This window comes from Tripterygium wilfordii, chromosome 10 (genome assembly GCF_013401445.1).
Source record: "Tripterygium wilfordii isolate XIE 37 chromosome 10, ASM1340144v1, whole genome shotgun sequence".
Classification (NCBI taxonomy): Eukaryota; Viridiplantae; Streptophyta; class Magnoliopsida; order Celastrales; family Celastraceae; genus Tripterygium; species Tripterygium wilfordii.
In genome coordinates this window covers 9029888-9051961 of record NC_052241.1, presented here as the reverse complement: position 1 = coordinate 9051961, position 22074 = coordinate 9029888, and the positions used below count along the sequence as shown (strand labels likewise).

The window sequence follows — 22074 nt, the reverse complement described above, 5'->3', positions numbered from 1 at the left end:
AAAATTTTCTTTGACTGACCTTTATGCCCACCGGATCCAACCCTTCTCCTCTTTGGAGTAGTTAACTCGTGGCTTCCCTATGAGAGAAAAACAAGAAAAGGAAAACTAAATTAGTAGATCTACCACTTTAAATAGTAGAAGGGTTGGATCTGGTTTCAAGAAAGATCTTCCATGGGAAGGAGAAGGGCCGGATCTGTATAAGATTTTTTTGTTTATTTTTATATAAGTTCTTTTTATTGTTTTTATAAGATTTTTTTTATTTATTCTTAAACTAATTATATTTATAATTTATTCTTATTTATTTTTATTCCACATCACTAGTAAAAATTGATTTTATTAATTCTATATGCCACGTAAGCAATTTTACTGCCCAAAAATTAGAAAATCTGCCCCAGTTACTAAGATGAAACAAATTTGAACTTTAGATTACCAACTTGAAACATTTGAACTTTGGGTGACCAAATTGAAAAATCCAAAATCTTTCGGTGACCAAAAGTGGTATTAACCCTATGTATGTGTGTGTGTGTGTGTATATATATATATACACATACATGAATTCCTTTATACGGACACTCGCAAGTTATATTAACTTATGCATCTCAATCTCACCATTGATTTGAAATATGTGAGACCCAAAACAATGGGTCCCACTTGTCATTTCACTTTTGAAAACACTTAAAAACTAGGGGTCATGCCCGCGCTTCGCGCGGTATGTAATTTTACTTTTTAATTATATTGCAGCATGAATGTAGTGTTCGTTTTCAATATCCGTCTATAAATTTGAACAAATTTAGGTTTGTGGATGGAAGCGGCATGTAATTTTTCTTTTTAATTATATTGCGGCATAAATGTGTACGGAAATTGCAAACCTGTCAAATGTGCGGTTGTTTAGCCGTTTGATTATCTCATCTTGATTTTGAAAATGAAACTTGTAATGCTCAATGGGAGCACCATCATACCCCGATAGCTCTTTGAAGGAAGAAATGGGTAAAAAATTTATTGATACATCTCCCGATACATGCATGTATGCCTTATCACTACCAACGACCTTGAAATTTTTAATCACATAGATATGTCCCTCTTCGATTTTATTGTGAAACATTTCGACCTGACGCTTATGAATTTTTTCTTGGATTTGTGTTCCCTACATAACCGAAGTTGTAAATTAATGCATCAAAAAAAAAGACACAAACAACAATATGTTGGACAACCAATAAGTGTTTTATGTTTAATAAAATAAACAATAGCAATACCAAAAGATGTGGTATGAATTTAACAAAAAAATAGAATAGTCTAACATGCGAGATACAAGCTACCCTTAAGTCATCGGAGAGCAAGATACACGAAGTAAAAAGATAGAGACCATTAACAACATAAAAAGCTCAATTCAGACCCATCAACAGTAAGGAAAACCAGGAGCAATCATTTAATAAACAGTTTATGGGAAACTAATTCCATAAAGTGAAACAATGCCTACTGGAACTTCTTGTTGACACAAGTGGAGCAAATGTGCTGGATTATCAGCCATAATGATATGTTTTATGAGAGAATAAGTTCAAGTGTTTTGAAAGTTGAAAAGAACACAAAGATTTGCTAATATATATAGGTTAAACAATCATCACAATTAATAAATATTTTGTATTAAACATCATAAATTGAAACAAATAGAAATAACCAACTTCTGAGAATTTAATGGAAGACCTTCTCTTGCATTTCTTCCTAGTTGCACTACTTTTGAGAATTTAACAGTTACAAATGGGGTTGGTCTATCAAACATAGAAGACATGAATCAAATAGCCAAAAACATGGAAGACATTAAATAAAATGTATTTTATGTTTTGATAAATGTATTTTATGAAAACATGGAAGACATGAGTGAGAATGTGTATGGAATAATGGCCCAATTAATGGATTTAATTATATAGTAACCGTTTAGCAATTAAGTGTGATAGGAAAAATAAAAGCAACATTAATGAAATGAGTGAGGTTGTGTATGGAATAATGACCCACTTAATGGATTAAATTATATGGTAACCGTTTAGTAATTAAGTGTGAAAGGAAAACAAAATCACTTTAATGACACAAATCAATTGATAAATTGAAATAGGAAAGAAATTGTTAAATTGGAATCATTCTTTAATGTGAAAGGAAAACAAAATCGCTTTAATGACACAAATCAATTGATAAATTGAAATAGGAAAGAAATTGTTAAATTGGAATCATTCTTTAATGGTTATGCTTGATTTAATTTGTTCTAATTAAATCAATAATTAATACATGTTATTTGTGTGTTTGTGTATAACTTGAATAAATAAAAATTAATCCACATGACAATCATAGAGTTTTCCTAAAAGCTGATGTGGCTGCACCAAAATCATTCTCTTATTCAGTAATCGTATGATGTATATGATGATTTGAGTGCGCAAGGTATTAAGTTATAGACGTCTGCACTTGAGAATTTCACTCTATATATATATATGCATTACACGCGGTGGACATATATACACACACATATATACATGTAATACACAATGAGTGTAACAAATAGTAGACATATATGTATATGTGTGTGTATATATTATATAGGAATTATCCTATGAGTACACAAAGTAAGGACCTAAAATAAGTACAGTTTTTTGACCATGGATTTAAGTGAAATGACTAGTAGGGCCCACTATTTTGGGTCCCACATGTTTTAAATCAATGGTGAAAACATGTGTACTTATTTTAGGTCTTTATTTGTGTACTTATAGGAGAATTTCTCATATATTATATATAAATAATGTATATATGATGTCATTGGTCGGGATTTGGGCTTGGACACGGGCCAACCCAAAGTTGGCCCGATGTGTCAGGCTTTGGGCCAGGCCCGGCCTCAGAAATGGAGCCCAGGCCCGATGTAATTTCTTACTCGGGTCAGGTTTTGGCCCGCGGGCCAAATGGTGACCCCCAATTCAAACGAGTGAGTTATGAATGTCCGATCACACAAACGTTAGAAAAAGATTTGCTGTTGAAATTTAAAAGTAAAACAATGGTTGATGGTACTTTAGTCGATAAAGAAGATATTTTAAATTATTTTTCTTTAGTGGAATATATTTTATCAACTTATGGACCTTATGGATTGAAAAAAATTAGAGTGGACATATTGAAATAAAAATATGTTTTGAGGGATTTATTGCTAATTAACCCAATAAATTATAAGCTTTTCAAACACGAAAATGTTAAGTATCTCAGTGTTCATGGGTCCCACATGAATCGCATAAATTGTGTTTCTTCATCTCAACATTTGGAACAAAAAAATACTGAGATCCATAATACTGCTGTTCCAAACCCGTCTGTAACTTATTCTCTTACAGATGGGTTTGGTCCGCTAATTATCTATCAATTCAACACACATGCGAATGGATCAAAAATGCCGAACAGATTCTTTGAGGGAATTCATCGAACAGATTATGCCCAACAAACCACCTTTTACACACCACTAATTCGCACCTATTACCTATTCATATCTGAACCTTTTTCATCCAACGCCACAGAACCAAAATCTAGGAACAATTTGGGCAGGTACATCAGTGTAACATCAAAAAGGGTATCCTTTAAAGTAGTTGCGCTATTATAAATATGTCTAAAAAAAATTCCTGTGGGTACTGTTCCTAGGTCCCGCAATTTATTTTTTTTGCGTTGATCGACGTGATATCATTTTTGAATTAACCCATCCCAACATTATCCTGGGCTCGCCCGATATAAAACGAATAGATAGTGGTATGGAGAGAGTAAAAAGCTAAGATGAAGATTTAAAAAGAAATGACTTCGAGGTTATAAGAAACGATATGAAATCAATAAATGCGACACTAAATAAAAAAGAATGGCGGAAACAAATACGTGCTGTGGATTCTCTTAGATTTTTCTCATAAACTCGACCTCAAATTTTTGGAATAAATGCTCGGATGATGATGATTCGATCGAACGTACATATTGTGTCCAACAACCTTTCGCAAACCTCAAATTCGCAACTAAACCACCACCATTGCTGTAACCAGTACTGATAGAAACTTAACACTCGTGACCACCGACTACCTCTTCACAGCTTCACCTTTTTCATCCAAAACCACTGAACCCAAATCTTGGAGGAACAATTTGGGCTAGTACATCGGTGTAACATCAAAGAGGGTACTAGATGCAAACAAGAATTTTATTTATCAGAGAATATAATCATTTTCAGTTCCTTGGCTTGAGCGATTCTATGTCTGTTTAATCTGTCAAAATTAAGAGATTTATTTAATTTAATATACATATCCATATTATATTATAAGATCATAAAAGTATCGGGTTAATGCAACTTTGCTCACTGAAAGATTGGTCTTCTTTTTTTTCTTTTCAATTTTGTCATTGGATGTTCAAACGTCCCAACTTAGGAACCCAAGGTTCAAAATCATTCCAATCGAACATATTGTGGACATTTCGGCCAGTCAAACTCATGAGGTGACGGACAAAAGTCACGAGTTTAATGCCTGAACAGTGAGAAATATGTCGCACCATGCAAATTGGAATAATTTTAAACTAAGGGTTATTAAATTGAAACGTTGAAATACTCGACAACTAAATTGAAAAATGATCAATCTTTCAGTGACCAAACATTATATCAATACTATCACATTCAACATGTGTTGAGACTTAAGATTGTCTCATGTTCCCCTTCACAAAGACAATTGAGACACCGTTAGGATTGCATCATTGCATGGTTAAGCCTTACATAGACGTGTAAGTGTGTGTATGTGTGTGTATATATATATGTATGTATGTATGTACTTGTGTGAGAATTCAATTCCAATGAAGGGTTGTTTTTTTTTTGGGTAAGAATATATATAGTGCGAGCGATTATTCCTCTGCAATTGAGAATAAATAACTTTACAAGTCAATTTTCACATGGCTGAGGAGTCCTACATAGTACATATTGTGGTCCAAAGCCCCGTACATATTGTGGTCCAAAGCCCCTCCAAGCTCCAAGTAGTGGCAGCACACTGGCATACATGAATACCAACATCGAACAATATGCTATCTAGTTAGTCGAATCTGGTGTGCGGTTACTTTGGCATGCGTTCAAAGAAAATGACGTGATTATATGGGTTAATTTTCAACAGAATGTTCACAAGTTTCTAATTTGGAAATCCAAAATTGAAAATTGTTTCAATATGCACACACGGATAGATTTCTCATTGTTCGGACAGATTACTTAATCGATTTTTTATACCACATCAACAATTTGACTGTCTGAATAATCAAAAATATATATAAACGTGCATATTGAAACTATTTTCAACTTTGAGTTTTCAACTTGGAATAGAGAAAAATAAAATCAGATTTTGAATTAATGTCACAAGTTACAAGACAATTGGTTTAATGTACTACAAGTCTACAAAGGCTCGTTTGACAGACACTAGCATATATACTAGTGATAAAATTGTCTGCCAAACGAGCCTTTGTAGACTTGTAGTACATTAAATGGTTGCGTATATGCTATCTAAAATGTTAGTAGTGTTTGGTTCAATTTTTATTGGTAGTATATTTTATGTATAATATGCAGCATGTGACAAATTACGTACATGGATAGTAAGTATCTTTGGTAGAATAAGTAAAGAATTTTTATTCTTTAAAAATATTTTTAATTAAAGAATTATTTAAAACATAATTAAACATAATAATTAAAGAATTATTTAAAGAAATTTTATTGAAAGAATAAGAATCAATAGACAATTCGAAGTCATCCCCGCCGAACAACGATGATAACCCATATCCATCAAATTCACCATCAAACAGTATTGATTTCGATTTCTATGTTCGAAAAAGCTCTCATCAAAGAATACAATTCTTGGTCCGCGCGCGCATATGTTCGAGAAATCTATCACTATACAAATTGGAATAATTTTAAACTTTGGGTTATTAAATTATAACGTTTTAAATATTCGACAACTGAATTGAAAAATAATCAATTTTTCGGTGATCAAATGTTACATTAACCCCATCACCTCACCAATCCAAAAATTACGAAGGCAGAAAAGCTGATACATTTCTTGTCAAATGTGAACTCCACGAATAACTATTCAACTCTTTGTTTTTCATGCACAACATGTGTTAAGACTTAAGATTGTCCATGTCCCCCTTCACAAAGACAATTGAAAGACAAGCCTTTCATAGACCGATAGACGTGTAAGTATATATGATGTGAATTCATGTGATAGACTCTCCGTACCACATCCTTTGAATGCAAGCTTTTGAAGTTCTTTATATGGGTAAGCACTTCCTTAACTGCATGACGTGTTTTAAAGGGATTTTTGAGATGTGATGACTCATGGCCTTCAATATCATGCTGGTGCATGGGTTGAGTTTTTTTTTTATTTGATATCGGAACATGCACTGGCCCACAAGGTGGTAGTGGGGCCACACATGATGTGTACGCTTGTGAATAGTGAGGCAATTAATACGAATTCATGTGACATACCCTTTCATCTCACATCGCTTGGGAGCGGGCTTGTGAAATGCTTTATATGATCGCACGCCATTCCTTAACTAGCATGACGCATTTTAAAGTGGTTCGAAGCTTTCGATCAATATATGTATGTATGTACACTTGTGTGAGAATTCAATTCAAATTAAGGGTTTGTTTTGGCAAGAAAATATATGGTGCGAGCGACTATTCCTCTTCTATTGAGATAAGTAGAACTTTACCAAGTCAATTAAACACTGCTGAAGAGTCCAAAGCCCCTCCAAGTAGTAGTGGCAATTGTACTGGCAAACATGAATACCAACATCGATCAATTGGCCATCTGTTAGTGATTGGTCGTATGTGGGGTGCGGTTGCTTTGACATGAATTCAATGAAAAAAAATGACGTGCATGGATTTTTTCACAAGTAGGTGATCGTTGCAATCCTTAATTTGAACGAAAATTCTTTCTTTGTCTGGTACCAAGTATCAACCATGCCGAGGACCATGAATAAGGAGATAGTTGTTGGAAAAACAATGAACAATAGATGGTAACCTGAATCCTATACATTTATATATTATTTCATATTGTATATGGTGTTTAATTAGTTGTCGTCAATTTTAATATGTATTTATCTTAATTTTTTGGGTTACTTGATAATATTACCCCATTTCAATGAATTGCATTGTTGTAAAATAATTCTAAAAAAAATTGTGAGTGTTGCCCCCGAACCACCGCTGAAAATTTTCAAACTGATCAAAATATTATTATTTTAAGGTGTTAATCCACCCAATCATCACTTCCTAACTCCACCCCTGTATGTAGCATTACCCATGTCATAATGTTATGTATATCATTCTAATTCGACTGTCCATGAGCTGTAATGATGTTGCATCTGCCATTGAAGGCTGGGCCCTTGAAATGGGTCATGGGCCCTCTTGGATCTCTTCTGCTTACTGGCCCATGTCTGTACAGAGCCTTTATATCCTCCATGCAATATTAGCAGCTCAATTCCTTGATGCAGGGCCATCATAATATTTGAGTTTAAGGTCATGAAATGATGGATAACCCAGAAAAGATTCAAACTGCATTGGCAAACATTAAATCAAGGAGTGAGCTCAATCTATTTTAAAATGCATCTAGTGATATTCTAGTAATATCTTTGTTAATCATTAACGAGAAGTGACTCGGTTGGCAATCTATTGGGTTAGACATGTGTGCCCCATGTTCGATTCCAATGAGAAATATATTTCTTAACGGTATTTCAAAAGAAAAAATCTTCATTAATCACAGATGCCATGAATAATCATCTAGTAATATCACATTAGATGAAATCAAAACATTTTCGTTTTTGAAGCAAAAGTAACTGAAACCCCAAGCATACAAATGGCTTGAAGTATTCCTTACTGCTCGACTGTTTGAACAGAAAGTCCGAAAGAGATGAGATTTGTGTACAAAATGCAACCGTATATATGTTGCACAGACTGCTCTGATTCTCGTTTAGTTTATGAGGATCCTAAATAAGGTTACTGTCAATCTGGAGCAGAGCAGCTTGTTCAGCGAAAACCATGGAAACCCTGTTGATCATATCCTTGTGAAGGTGGGGTTCGAAAGCGCAATGTGGATTGTTTTGCTGTATTTGAAGATACGTTGATTCCTGATCATCCAGTATATGATCAGTAGTGCTCTATGGAAGAGAAGGTGAGTTAAAACTCGTTATGGTCACCTAGCCCTTCAGAAGACTATCTGGCTCAAACACTGAGCACCCTACTTCAGAAGCTGAGATGACCCATGGGTTAGGCTGGCTAAGTTGAGGGTATATTTATGTTTTGAGGTCATTTTTGTATGAATTATTTGTGGAGACACCCAGTTGTTCCAAGCTGTATATGGAGCATGAGAACCTACGTTAGAATCATTTGGATGATAACCTAGTTGATGAATCTTTATGGGGCCAAACCGTATTCATCAGATGAAAAAGAGAGGAGAAATTTCTGCACGTACGACCTATATGGAATGGCCAAAACACGTGATGACCCGAGTTTAAGCTCGTCCTATATGGAATGACAAACAAGGGGCCCCTTATTGTAAATACCTAATTCAGCACCATAAGACCAGCTTCAACTCCATTCTCTGCTCTCTTGCGTTTAGCCCTTCTGTATCTACATTTTCGTTTTTCTTTTCTTTTCTTTTTCCCTTTTTCGGATATAGTTCTTCAATTTTCATAGACAATAGTTACATCTCGCTAGTCGTAGGGTTTCTTCTTAAATCGCTTCGTAAAAAGAACAAAAAATTTGATTGAAAGAAAATTTGTGTAATTGAATTTGTTGTCTTCTAGTATTTTTTTTCCCTTTTCACGAGTAATTCAGCTGGACTGGAGTTCTTCTCGTCCGAGGGAAATATAGATTACTTGTGTTGTTTGTGAAATCTGGAATAATAGATCGTTGGTAGGGTTTCTGGGGCTGGCTGTGTTATTGTAGTCGTGAGAGAGGGAAATGGACAAGAAGAAGGCTGCCGTGCCGCTTGTTTGCCATGGGCATTCTCGGCCTGTTGTGGATTTGTTCTACAGCCCGATCACACCTGACGGGTTCTTTCTTATCAGTGCTAGCAAGGGTATGTTTATCTCCTTAAAAATTTGAGCTGTGTTTTCGTTTGAGTAATTTTGTTGATAGTTTTGTTGTTCTTGTTGACAGTTTTATTTGGATTCGGTTTGTCCATTTCTAATTAGATTTTGCATCCAGTATTTGGTAATTCTCTTTTTAATCTGGTACTGTCAATCTGTGGTCCGTAGCTTTTACTTTGGTTTCTGGTTTATCAGTTGGTTAACTTGGAATATAGATTTGTACCTAGTCGGGATTGTTACCACCATTGTTTGTCCTCGGCTTCTTTTTGAAACAGGCTTTCAAACAGTTTGTAAAAGTTCGTTTTGTCACATAATTTTGATGGTTACAACGAATGTATATCACTATATCTCATCCATCATTAAAAAGAAGTCATGGAAAAATTTGCCTTAACACAAATCTATTGATAAGAGCAAACCTTGGGAAAGTTTCAGTGTTGCTTCATTGGAACCAAGCATCACAGGTCCTAACAACGAAACAGCAATGTGGGATACGGCTATAAATAGAATTGCTTCATTGCAACCTCGGCAACCCATGTTCAAAAAGCAGAATAGTTTCTCTGCACTAAGCAGGGCAAGGATACTTGCATAATTACATATGGCCCTCACCCTCACCCTCACTATACGTACCTTGTGCGCTGGATTTCTTCCCCTTTGTTTCCTTTTTGATAGAAATATGCCATCGCGAGCTATTTGCTAATTTAGGAATTTTACATGTCTGAAGTAAACTCTTGTTTTGCCATCCAAATGTGAATTGTGCTTCATATCGATTATTATGTAATACTAACATCTCAGTAGCCCAGATATTTTATTTTCCTTATACTTTTGTTGAATTCCAGATTCTACTCCAATGTTGAGAAATGGGGAGACTGGTGATTGGATTGGAACCTTTGAAGGGCATAAAGGTGCTGTATGGAGTTGCTGTCTGGACTCTAATGCCTTACGAGCTGCATCTGCCTCTGCAGATTTTTCTGCGTATGTGATCAATTTTATCCTGTTGACTCAATTGTTATAATTGCTACTTCATTGCATCCTTCCAAGATATTCATGATTTCATAGCTATCAATCTTATCAACTATGTCAGATTTTATGTAAGTGAAATTTGACTGCCTTCCGATATGAAATATACCCTCAGCATATATCTTTCATTGACTTAATTGTACTGCTTATGATCCCCATACTGTACAATATGCATGATACCGTAAATCCTTGCCCTTATCTCGTAAGTTCTTTTCATGATAGTTTCACTCAATGGTAATATATCAAGCCTTGTAACTCATTCTCTGAACAGCTATTCAAATTACTTGTTTCCTTTTTATGTTCTTTTAGTGATCTGTATATAATTCTAGTTGCCTACGATGTTTTCCATGCTAAAGGATAGTTTTGTAAGTTGGATACTCCTATAGTAGATCATTACATTATGGTGTCATCCATGGCTATTACTTCTACTGGGGAGCTTTAATGCTTTGTAAAGTACATGTATACCAATATGGAGGGAGGAGAGGTATTTGAGTATTTGGTGTCTAAGGAGGAAAGTCACATAGATGCTTTTATCACTAAAGATTTCCCTCTCCCCTTCTCTCTCTCCGTGTGTGTGTGTGTGAAGATTTATAAATGACGATGGAATGCTTTTGTGTTACAGTAATAAGATATTTTACACTTCTGTACTATGTGCAGGAAATTGTGGGATGCATTAACTGGGGATGAGCTGCACTCTTTTGAACACAAGCACATTGTTCGTGCATGTTCCTTCTCAGAGGTAGTGTCCTAGTCCCTTCTTCCTATGATTGTATTTATGCAGCTTGGTATCCAGGATATATGAATTTCCATGCTCATTTGTCATATTAGCGGGAGAATGCTAGCCTTTCATCTGGCTGAGAGCACTGCTGTTCATTCACACTGCATTTTTTATTATATGAAGCCGAAACAACACCATTTGAGATTTGAAAAGGCTTCTTTACTGTCTTTTTTTCTCACTTTATCTCTAGTAACAATGTTTCTTTTATGAGATTCAGAAGCATTGGAAGTGTTATAACAATATTATCTCCTTTTGAATCACTTCTGAATGTCTTTTGATTCCTACTTAATGGTTGTGGTTGAGTGTGTTGAGCTATGTCATGTAGCTGAATGTTTGGGAAAGCAAATGCAACCCATTATATAGTGATTTTTCAAGATTGAAAATATGGAGTACTGACTGGAGGATTGGTCATGTAATTAGACATGTTGGTGCTTTTTTGCATTAGCTATCTTAAAATTTTCATTTAGCTCTCTGGCTGTCCAAAACATGATGCAATATTTTATGAGTGATTCAAACATAGGTTTTGTATCCTATACCTTATGGCTTTATTGATTTCTGTCTCCCCCGTCCTGTATATTATATGTTGTCTCATTCTCTTGCAAACATATATGATTTTTTGCTCTGTTAGGAATAAGATTATATGGCAATTTCCTATTCCACTTTTAAGTGATATATATGCTTTTTGTCAATTACTTTTGTTGTATGCATGGATTTTTTAAATTTTCTTTTTTATAGGATACACACCTTCTACTCACGGGTGGATTCGAGAAAATTCTACGGATATTTGATTTGAATCGTCCAGATGCACCTTCAAGAGAAGTCGACAAATCTCCTGGTTCTATTAGGACCATAGCATGGCTTCACAGTGACCAGACCATTTTAAGCTCTTGTTCTGAGACTGGTGGTGTTAGGTATTTACAGTAATTAAATGGCCCAGTGTTCCTTCTACTTTGTTCTCAGAATTGCTCAACAAATCATTTATCTAGCAATCTGTGTGCTAGTTACGCCTAATGTTTACCCCATTCAGCTCTATGTGGAGCCGTATTCTCTCTTCAACAAGTAGCGGAATCTGGGAAATGGAAAATAATGAAAGCATTAAAGAATCTCCCTTGTCAGTTATGTATCATCTCAATTTAATTTGTTGGGTTGGTTATATGCTCTGTCCTTGTCAATGCAGCATTCTAGCATCTTTAATAGGCAAAGAGAGGGAACTGTACTCCCTATGGGTAGCTTTTTGTTGGACTTGGCTTTGCAATTTGGTAAGGGCTCTGAGACTAAGCGTTTGGATAAGAGACCTGTTTGAAAATGGTTGCTTTTGGAGGGCTTCTACATAACCTGCCTTTTTTATGCTTGGTTCTAACTCTCGGGTTTAACTTGGCCACTGAAGTAATCTTGTCACAATTTTGTTACTAAAAGGTTGCTTCATTGTGATGCTCATGTAAATAAGGATGCACTGATCTGCTCTCCATAAACCCTGCTGTAGCTGAAACTTCAGATCTTCATGAATCTTCATCAATTTGGTTGAATTGATTCTTTGTAATTATCTTCTTATGGAAAACTTTTGCCCCCTTGGTATGAGGAGTCTGTTATTGTGAAATTTATTTCCTTACGCTATTGTTGATAATTCAGGTTGTGGGATGTAAGAAGTGGCAAAATTGTTCAAACACTAGAGACCAAATCACCTGTAACTAGTGCTGAAGTGAGTCAGGATGGACGCTATATAACCACTGCTGATGGTTCTACTGTGAAGTTTTGGGATGCAAATCAGTAAGTTTACATTGGATAGGTCTGTTAGTCTTGGTTAGTTTGCAGACTCGGTGGCTAAAAGCTTTACTTCTTTTTTTTTCTTCAGTTTTGGATTAGTTAAGAGCTATGATATGCCCAGCAATGTGGAGTCAGCTTCATTGGAACCAAAGCTTGGTAACAAGTTTATTGCTGGAGGAGAGGATATGTGGGTCCATGTACTAGATTTCCATACTGGAGAAAAGATAGGTATAATGAACTTAATTGAAGAGTTTAATTCATGATTTATATTGTGGAGCGACTTAACTGAATTATGTTTGCATTTCATTTGAATGGGCATCACTGCCATCAACATTTATGATACCCATGTTACACTGCTTGGGCACTGCCCGACTGGCAGACTTGAATGCCATTTTGAGTGCTACCGTATTTTAAATTCTGTGCACAAAACTGCTGTTTTTGCCAAATGATTCAGCCTTGATGTTTACTTCACTATTTTTGACCAAACATGAACAATGGAGGAAACACTGTGTGTTTGGAGTATGATTTCTGAATTAACAAAGTTTCTGCATATACTTTTATGGTGATCTTTTACTTCAAATATTTGTGCTAAGTTTTAGTCTGTGTTTGCATTATGGTCTATGGATGCAGGATGCCACAAGGGTCATCATGGTCCAGTCCATTGCGTTAGATTTGCACCTGGTGGTGAATCCTTTGCTTCAGGATCTGAAGATGGGACCATCAGAATATGGCAATCAGGCCCTGTGAATCACAACGAGAACGAGTCCTCACTTCCAGGGAATGGACCGACTGAGAAAGTGAAGGTTTCAGTTGACGTGGTTTCTGGTGAGATTGAGAATTTACAAATCAGCAAGGAAGGGGAAAATGTGGAAAAGAAGGACAAGGCAATAGACTCCTGACTTGGCCTCTGCCTGATGAGCAAGTGCAAGTTACTACTGGGGGCAGGGCATTCTGGTCATTGTTGCCCTGTAGATTTCTATTGTATCTTTCCTTTCTTCACTGTAGGGCAAGGAATATGTTCTATATCTGCATTATAGGATTTTTCCCATTTTGACAGTTAAAAATGTGTGACGAGAGAAGGGGGGTTATTGCTAGCAAACTATGATGCATTCTCCATCGTAAGGCAAAACATGCAAACAAACATTCTATGATTGAACTTAGTTGCAAACATGTTCCCAATGTTTTGTCTTATTGCAAAGAAATCCCCCAATTAATGACAAATAAATAGGGATAGAAATGCCCAACTAATGACTAATTAATAGTGATTACAGACTATCAAGAGATAACAACAAAGAAGTTTTGATTAGGATGGTAAAGTTAGTTATGGTAACTCCTTATAAATGGAGAATGGAGGAGGTGGCAAGTCTAAGTACCAACGAGAAGGGTGCTGAGTTAGCAACCTAAGATTATCTAGAGATAACAAAGAAGTTTTGATTAAAATGGTAAAGTTAGTTATGGTAACTCCTTATAAATGGAGGAGGTTGCAAGTCCAAATATCAACGAGAAGCATGTTGAATTGGCAAGAGATGACAAAGAAGTTTTTGTTAGGATGATAAAGTTAGTTATGGTAACTCATCGTAAATGGAGGAGAGGTCACAAGTCCAAATACCAACGAAAAACGTACTGAGTTGGTGACCCGAGACTATCAAGAGATAACAAATAAGTTTTGATTAGGATGGTAAGGTTAGTTATGGTAACTCCTTGTAAATGGTAAATGGAGGACGGTGTAAATCCAAATACCAACGAAAAGCGTACTGAGTTGGTGACTCGAGACTATCAAGAGATTACAAAGAAGTTATGATTAGGATGGTAAAATTAGTTATGGTAACTCTTTATAAATGGAGGAGGTCGCAAGTCCAAATACAAACGAGAAACGTGTTGAGTTGGCGACCCGAGACTATCAAGAGATACCAAAGAAGTTTTGATTATGATGGTAAGGTTAGTTATGGTAACTCCTTGTAAATGGTAAATGTAGGAGGTTGCAAATCCAAATACCAACGAGAAGCGTGCTGAGTTGGTGACCCGAGACTATTAAGAGATAACAAAGAAGTTTTGATGAAGATGGTAAGATTAGTTATGGTAATTCTTTGTAAATGGAGGAGGTTACAAGTCCAAATACTAACGAGAAGCGTGCTGAGTTGGTGACCCGAATTTACAATAGTTTAGAGTTAGTTCAATAGATATGTTGGACTGAAGAATTATCGGTTAAAAAAAAACACTACCCAGGAAGTCTTTTAGATTTTGAGGTTATAATGAGTGTTTCTTGTAAATTGTAATGATCCAAAAGTATTGAGTCTGGGGTTGCATATTTCTCTTTTTATATGTATTAAGGTACCTCAAACCGTAATTAAAAGAAAAAACAAGGGCAATTTTGTGAGGCGACTATATAAGCGGCGTCGTGGTCGCCTAGTTCTTCAGATCGGGGTCTTCGAGTCTTGGTATTTTCGCTCGCTCCCTCCTTCTGTTCGTATTCTCTTCTTCGATTTCAAAACAAGGAAAAGAAAACCCTAGAGTTTAGTTTTGGCGGCAAAATGTCGGGCAAAGGAGCTAAAGGCTTGATTACAGGTGGCAAATCGACCCTCAGCAACAAGGACAAGGACAAGGACAAGAAGAAGCCCGTCTCTCGCTCCTCGCGCGCTGGCCTCCAGGTTCCCTTCTCTCTGTATGAAACAGTCACAAACGATCTGTTTGTTTGTTTGCATTTTGAATTTTACATTTGCTTTTATGGTGTTTTCTCGGTAGAATATGCATAGACTTATTTATGGGTTTTGCTGGAAAAGATGTGGTTTAAAAAGTACGGATTATATGAAATTTCAATTTTTGTCAGGTATGGTAGCTGTAGAACTCTTATTTGGAAAACAGCTTTGAGCATGAATATCTGGTTGTAGTTATCAGTCGAATGAAAGCTTTAATATTTGTTGGATTTTTTTGTCTTGGCTCCCTGAAGAAAATGACTTGGTCCGACATAATGGATTTTCTTTATTTTTTTAATACTTTAAGGATTTGGGATCTGATCATAGATTAGCACGTGCACTGGGAAAAAAAATCTAAACAAAATTAAACTTTTTTAAACTTGTTTTGTTGGTCTTGAAAATTGTTTGTAAACTCTTGTCAATATATGCTTGAGCACAAGTTTGTTAGTTTACCCATCAATTTTCTATCCAAACTTCCTAATCATCTGATAAAAAGTTAATTGTGCAGCTTACAAATACATTTCTTGCAAGTTAATATCATTACATAAGGTGGACCATTTAGATCTGGAATCGATTTCCTATTTTTGATTTCTAGATATTTGAACAATGTTTCTCTTGTCCTATTCCATGTGTTCTGAAGGTTTCTATTTCTCGTTGTGTTAACTTTCTGACATGGGGGTTGGCAAATGCATGTGGTGGCTAGAATTAGTTAGTTCAATGTCACTCGCTTGGTATGATGTGTCTTGTTCTACCTCCATTTTGCTAGAGAAGGAAGATTGATTAATAAGCTTCTACTTAGCATTTATGCTGCTTTCTGTAGTTAGAGGGAGTATGAAATCCGTTTCTGTGATCTGAAATGAGAAGATTCTAAGACTAAGGAAGGATTATATAGCTTTATCAGGTCCACAAAGAAGAGATGATTCCTGAAAAGAGGTCAGACAAACCAAAGTGAGAGCTGTCGAGATACAATCATCAAAGAAGGCAAATCATGAACTCCCATATTTTTGCATAAAAAAGAAAAGAAAATAGCACTTATGGAATTTTTTTACTTGCTGCATTTAGTGGAAGAAGTTTTTGTCATGGTAGATTTTAGGTTAACAGGGTAGGGTGGTTGGTTTTTTATGCAGGGAGAAAATCTTGTTTTCATAAGATTTTGTCAATGTGTTTCTTGCTAAGAGTCTATCGGAGTGTTCTTTATTTTATTTTATTTTTTAAAATCAAGGATTAATGTTAATGAAACAAGGTGGATAATGAAAATCATTTTGGCCTGGTGCTTTTTCCATTGCATTTGTGAAGAGCCTTCTAATTTCGTTTTCTTGGAATGTTTCTCCATACAAAGAGTAGACTTTTTGACTTTTTGTTAATCTTACTGAACTTTAGGCTTCCACTTGAGGCCTCCAAGTATATGGTTCTCTCTCTTGTATGGGTATCTTGAGGGTTTCAGAATTGTTCGTGGTTGATGTCTTTTAATATAGGATAAGGGAGGAATGCATGTGCGTGACTTATTATGTGTGAAGCTTATGCTTAAGTATGTTTCTTGGATTATTCTTCATAAAATGAGTTAGATATGTTTTGGTTGGGGATTTTATAGGATCCATGCAAGTCAGTCTCATTGCATCAGCGTTTTATGGGGATCATTACTTGTCTAGTCTAATTCTTTTTGATAATTTGTATGTCATAAATGTGATGGAAGCAAGGATGACAGAATAGTGTGGTCTGATGCTAAGGGATGGAAGTGAGATGAAAGGTGGACCTTTTGGAAGCTGGCTGGCCATCAAAGGTGGCTTTATCTTGAGCTGTGTAGTAGCATTGAGGATTTTTGCTGTGGATAGTTTAATCATGTGGAAGGTGTTGTTTACTGTTGCATGAAAGCAGAATTAAAAATTAATGAGCTTTTTTGCTTCCTGATTGTCCAGCTGTTTGGGAGCTACAGTAGTTTTTTTTGGGCTTTTTTAAGTCGGTTTATGCCTGCTTTGTTAGTCAAAGGTTCAACACAATTAGAACTGTTTTGGCTCTCTCTCTCTCTCCACTTAAATGCCTCTTGGTGGACAGTTTACGTTTTTCTTTTGTCTTATTTTATAAACACTCTGTTTATTGGTTTTCACTAGTTTTTTTTTATGAACCGAAGTTGCTAGTATTAATTCCATTGTTATACAGACTTATCTGATTCTAAATTTTATGTCTGTATCATGTGATCCTTGTTGTGATGAATCTTTGAATGTGTCAGGGGAGGTGAAGTGTAGAAATTTTTAGTTTATATGAAACACTAACAAATGAAGTGATCTCTTTCTTGGACGTTCACTTTTTAGATTGACGCGATCTTTTGGATTTGTCCGATTTTGGTTCTCTCTTTAAAGAGCTTTGATACATACTGCCCTGCTAATATATTGTAGTCACCCAATAAAAGGGCATCTGAGTTTTTTACATCGTTCTTGAATTGATTTTGATGTAGGTATTATTTTTAAGCTTTTTTATGATATTCCTTGCAGTTCCCAGTGGGTCGAGTCCACCGACAGCTGAAGACAAGGGTTGCTGCAAATGGAAGGGTTGGAGCGACAGCTGCTGTGTATACAGCTGCTATACTGGAGTACTTGACTGCAGAAGTGTTGGAGTTGGCTGGTAATGCTAGCAAGGATCTGAAAGTTAAACGTATTACGCCTAGGCATTTGCAGCTTGCCATCCGTGGTGACGAAGAACTTGACACTCTCATTAAAGGAACTATAGCCGGTGGAGGAGTTATCCCACACATTCACAAATCACTCATCAACAAATCCTCTAAGGAGTAGTTTTAACGCCCTCGTCTCTCCTCTTGTTGTTTGTACTGATCTTTCGAAAAATGTTTTGACGGTGTTGGATGTCCATGCTAGGAGGCTGCTTTCCCAATTATGCATTAGATAATATACTTGATTTGTTTTCACAACAGTGAAGTAAAATCTTGAACATTTGATCAGTTGACCTTGATGTCTTTCTATTTGTATGATATTTGGAATTAAATAGAGGAAAATAGTTTTATATATATACTTTTTATATACGGGAATCTAACATGAAGTTAATATACATCCCATTTTAGGTGCAATTGGCCTATAAAATGGGCCATTGGGTTCACTTCCTTTACGTAGCCAACCTGTCAAGACTTGCCAATTGATATATGGCAAAGAAAGTATTGGACCTAAAAGTTGAGCAGGCAAGTGCTACAAGTTTAGCAACATGGATTAAACATCTGTCCAACTGAATTAACAAGTTTTTTGTCACTACATCAGAATTCATGACATACTAAGACCAATTGGTTGATCAAGTGCTTAGCTCAAGCAATTTCATCTCATGGTGAATTGCAATTGGCTTAGAAATCAGAATGTAAACAGGCAAAAATGAGCAGTTGTGCTACCAAATAGATGGAAAGACGAAATCTTGTCATAAACCTGGATGAGCAGACACTATCACTATCGATCGTTGAAGGCAATCCAAAGAAAGGAAAGGTTTCTCATGTTTTCCCTGTGTCAAAAGAATTCAATATTTGATAACGAAAGCGAATAGCAGCGTGGCTCGGTTTTTATTGACGTGACTGGTTCCTCAACCCCCCTCAGACAGGTTCATAGAGTCCCAGCATATGACCATCTATACATCGCATGGCTGCAACCTAATGAGGCAAATCACAAATTATCTTTAGTTTTGGCAGAGAGAAGAAAGCCTAAGAAAATCTGTGCAAATGTTCAATAGATAATTATTTCATTATCTATACCTTTCCATGGACCTCATGCTTGATGGGGCCGTCTAGTTCAGCACCTAAGGCCATTAGTTTTGTCACTGTAGTGTTTATATCAGACACTGTGAACGATAGTAGTGAAGAATACCCCTGCTGCATAACATGGTCACTGTAAAACTCAATTAGCTGCTCGCATCTTGGTTCATTTTGACACCAAAGAATCTAAACAGGCTTGCACAATAAGAAATCATTCCAGACGATCGAACTAGTTTACACACAGAAGAAATTCTGAATTGTTTCCGTTACTGATTTTAGCATTACTTTATCAGTATATATGCATAAACTAGAATATCTATATACTATATATATATATTCTAGTTTTTTTTCTGGCTTCTGGCGATCCAATATCATACAAATCCTTTCTTCTACCTTAATAGAACCTTACTTTAGCTATTTTAGTATTCCATAAAAGTTGATGTTATTTTCTATGACTTCGTTGAAGACGTTCTAGTTGATCAATCGATTTCCCCTTCCTTATTGTTTTTTGGACACCATTTAGATTATACGTAATAAATAGGAAAAAGGGGTTCCAATACACCCGAAAAAAGTCTAAATCAAGAATAGGAATCTTTGACTAATAGACATTATTATTTCGACCCAAGAAAGGAATTGAAAGGAAGGAACAATGAAAAATTATAATAGCATATTTTTCTTCTTTGGTTGCGTTCGATGTGAATGGTGTTTTGCACTAAAATACACCAATTATGCAGTATTGTGAAGATATATTGCAGAACTGATCGTTCCCAAAAGTTGGAAGCAAAGTAGTAACCTTGTGCATACAATGGAAATTAGCCTAGGAAAAAATACTTCTTTTTTTGAAGGATATACGCAGGAATAACTTTCAATTCTGAAATTTCAATTAGATTTTGAAACTTGAGTAGCAATAATTTTAAAACAAGAAAGGCAGGCCGAGGCGCAGAGCCACAGGCCCACAGCAACACAAATACTGTTCTTGTTCTTTGTCAGAGTAAAAGCTCTTCGACAATTCTAAAATCCGCATTTCCAAGACAAACTAACACCAGCTGTGCATCTACTTTTCTATGATTCCTTTGAGTCATGTTAGCTATTAGAGTCAAAATTTCCAGTTGCTACATAAATATAAGGGCTCTCTGAGTAACATAATAATCAACGGAATGGCTACTGCAGCTGTTTGATGGGTGGGTGAAGTAATTCCACCAAATTCATTTTTCAGCTAAAAATCAATGCTTGAGAACGGGAGAATTCAATTCCCAGTAATTGATGCAATTTAAAAGTGTGGTTTTTTCTTTCGGACAAATGATCAAAACAGGAAGAACAAGGCACAATATCAAGTATGAAAGGGTGAGGGACCATGCCAGTACCTGGGGGAGTGCATGAGTGCAAGCTTGAGAGGGCCAGAGTGGAGTTCAGCCCAGCGAAGAGTGCAGACATTGACAGTGAAGTCGAGGCCTTCTGAGTAGAACCGAGCCGCTCTTGGTACGTCCTTGTGTAGCTGCAGTATCCACCTAAACGACGCTGCTGCCATTACTTCTCTCTCTCTCTCTCTCTCCCCCTCTCTGTCTCTAATTATATAACCTCGCTCCGCTCCCTCAGTGATGATTCTTTTCTCTCTCGTTTTTCATATCTGTAAAGTGAGGGAATGAGAGAATAAGAGACTTTAGACTTCAGGAAAGGGAAACAAGAAAGTTTAGCACGAGTTATCAAGAAACAATTCCACAGAAAGGAAAAAAAATTTGCATGATAATATCATGAATGCGTTCAGATTGCACACCAAAAATCAGGGAAGAACTAAGCAGAATAAATAATTCAGCAAAATAGCAATATTTTCTTTCCAGTTAAGTAGTTAACTATCCACATAAGTGGTATAGATAAGACAACAAAACATAATTAGAAATTATCATCCGAGAACAAGAGAACTAACTAATCAAAAGAAAGATTGGAAAAGCATGATTAAGAGAGGACAAGAAAGGAAAAATTCAGGAAGACTCGACAGACTACACAGCACTCTGTATCAATTTAAAATTTTCCTGGTTAGGCCTGGAATTTCCAGGCACAAACCAGTATATATCATCCATTCGACTTGCTAAACTATAAATTGGTCGTTTATCTAATGTGTTAGCGAGCCTTGCAACCAAGCTACACATATTCTGCAAAATAGACCAAAAAAATGGAACTTTGATCTTAATACTTTCTTCTCTTGTTTTTGGTACTCAATTCACCAGAAGGAATCAAACGTACAGTCTCACCCTTCGGAAAACAAGCACAATTTGGCTACAGTACCAATGGTGCCTAGAATCCAATAATCCAAATTACTACAAAGCAGGAAGCTACAAGCATTAATAATCAAAAGAGCACCAAAAATTCAGTCTCACTAATATTTTGGCACATTCATGTGTTAAATACTTGAACCGATAAATTAGCGCCCCATCAATTTTTTCCAAGAACCAGAGATTATGTATATGGTGGCTCATAATGCCCAATTTACATGCCCAACTATTCATAGGGGAATAAGTATCATAGAATGCCCAAGTCACAAGTCACAATTTTGGCTTCAATAGAACATACACTGTGAAAACCCCAGACCCAGAGAAAGTTCAACTCAAAGATTCATAAATGTCAGTGCCCGAAATTCTTTTCAATCCCAGATGTTAGCGCCACCTGACTCTCAGTCAAAACAAACAGACCCAAAGTATTTCATACAAAAACACAATATGGCATCGGCACAAACAATCCAAGAGAATGTAGAATAAATCCCATACTTGGCGATTCTTCATTCACTAAAGAAGACGAATATCATTAGATACAGAGAAAGAATGCCCGTCGCCAAGAATGGCGCGCAGAGACATACTTACTGTCTCCGGAAGATCATAAAGATATCAAGAGATTTTTCCGTGACCGGAACCGATTCTACTCGGCGGGCGCACGCGAAGGTCTTCTCAGTCCTCGACAATTGACTTTTCAGGTTAAATTTAGAGACG

The 22074-nt window shown here is 36.1% G+C and overlaps 3 protein-coding genes across 5 annotated transcripts; 2 read left to right on the top strand and 1 right to left on the bottom strand.

Annotated features, from left to right (window-relative positions):
* The first annotated feature begins 8575 nt into the window (after window positions 1-8575).
* On the top strand, window positions 8576-13821 carry LOC120006811 (serine-threonine kinase receptor-associated protein-like). The gene is made up of 7 exons (XM_038856900.1): window positions 8576-9092; window positions 9939-10074; window positions 10777-10858; window positions 11633-11808; window positions 12527-12664; window positions 12750-12889; window positions 13292-13821. The coding sequence occupies exons 1-7, from the start codon at window positions 8975-8977 to the stop codon at window positions 13558-13560; spliced, it is 1059 nt and encodes a 352-aa protein (XP_038712828.1). The 5' UTR covers window positions 8576-8974; the 3' UTR covers window positions 13561-13821.
* A 1065-nt stretch (window positions 13822-14886) lies between these two features.
* Window positions 14887-18370, top strand: LOC120006876 (histone H2A variant 1-like). Its single transcript, XM_038856993.1, has 2 exons — window positions 14887-15309; window positions 17844-18370. Exons 1-2 carry the CDS (start codon window positions 15193-15195, stop codon window positions 18138-18140), a joined length of 414 nt encoding a protein of 137 aa, XP_038712921.1. The 5' UTR covers window positions 14887-15192; the 3' UTR covers window positions 18141-18370.
* Window positions 18371-18552: 182 nt separating this feature from the next.
* On the bottom strand, window positions 18553-22069 carry LOC120007820. Of its 3 annotated transcripts, none has more exons than XM_038858278.1 (4): window positions 21949-22069; window positions 20458-20720; window positions 19094-19226; window positions 18553-18991 (listed from the first exon to the last, which is right to left on the bottom strand). In XM_038858278.1, the coding sequence occupies exons 2-4, from the start codon at window positions 20619-20621 to the stop codon at window positions 18935-18937; spliced, it is 354 nt and encodes a 117-aa protein (XP_038714206.1). In that variant the 5' UTR covers window positions 20622-20720; window positions 21949-22069; the 3' UTR covers window positions 18553-18934. The 3 variants fall into 3 exon arrangements, with proteins under 3 accessions (XP_038714206.1, XP_038714207.1, XP_038714208.1); XM_038858279.1 differs by having other exon boundaries at window positions 21945-22030; XM_038858280.1 differs by having other exon boundaries at window positions 21856-21969.
* Window positions 22070-22074: the final 5 nt, after the last annotated feature.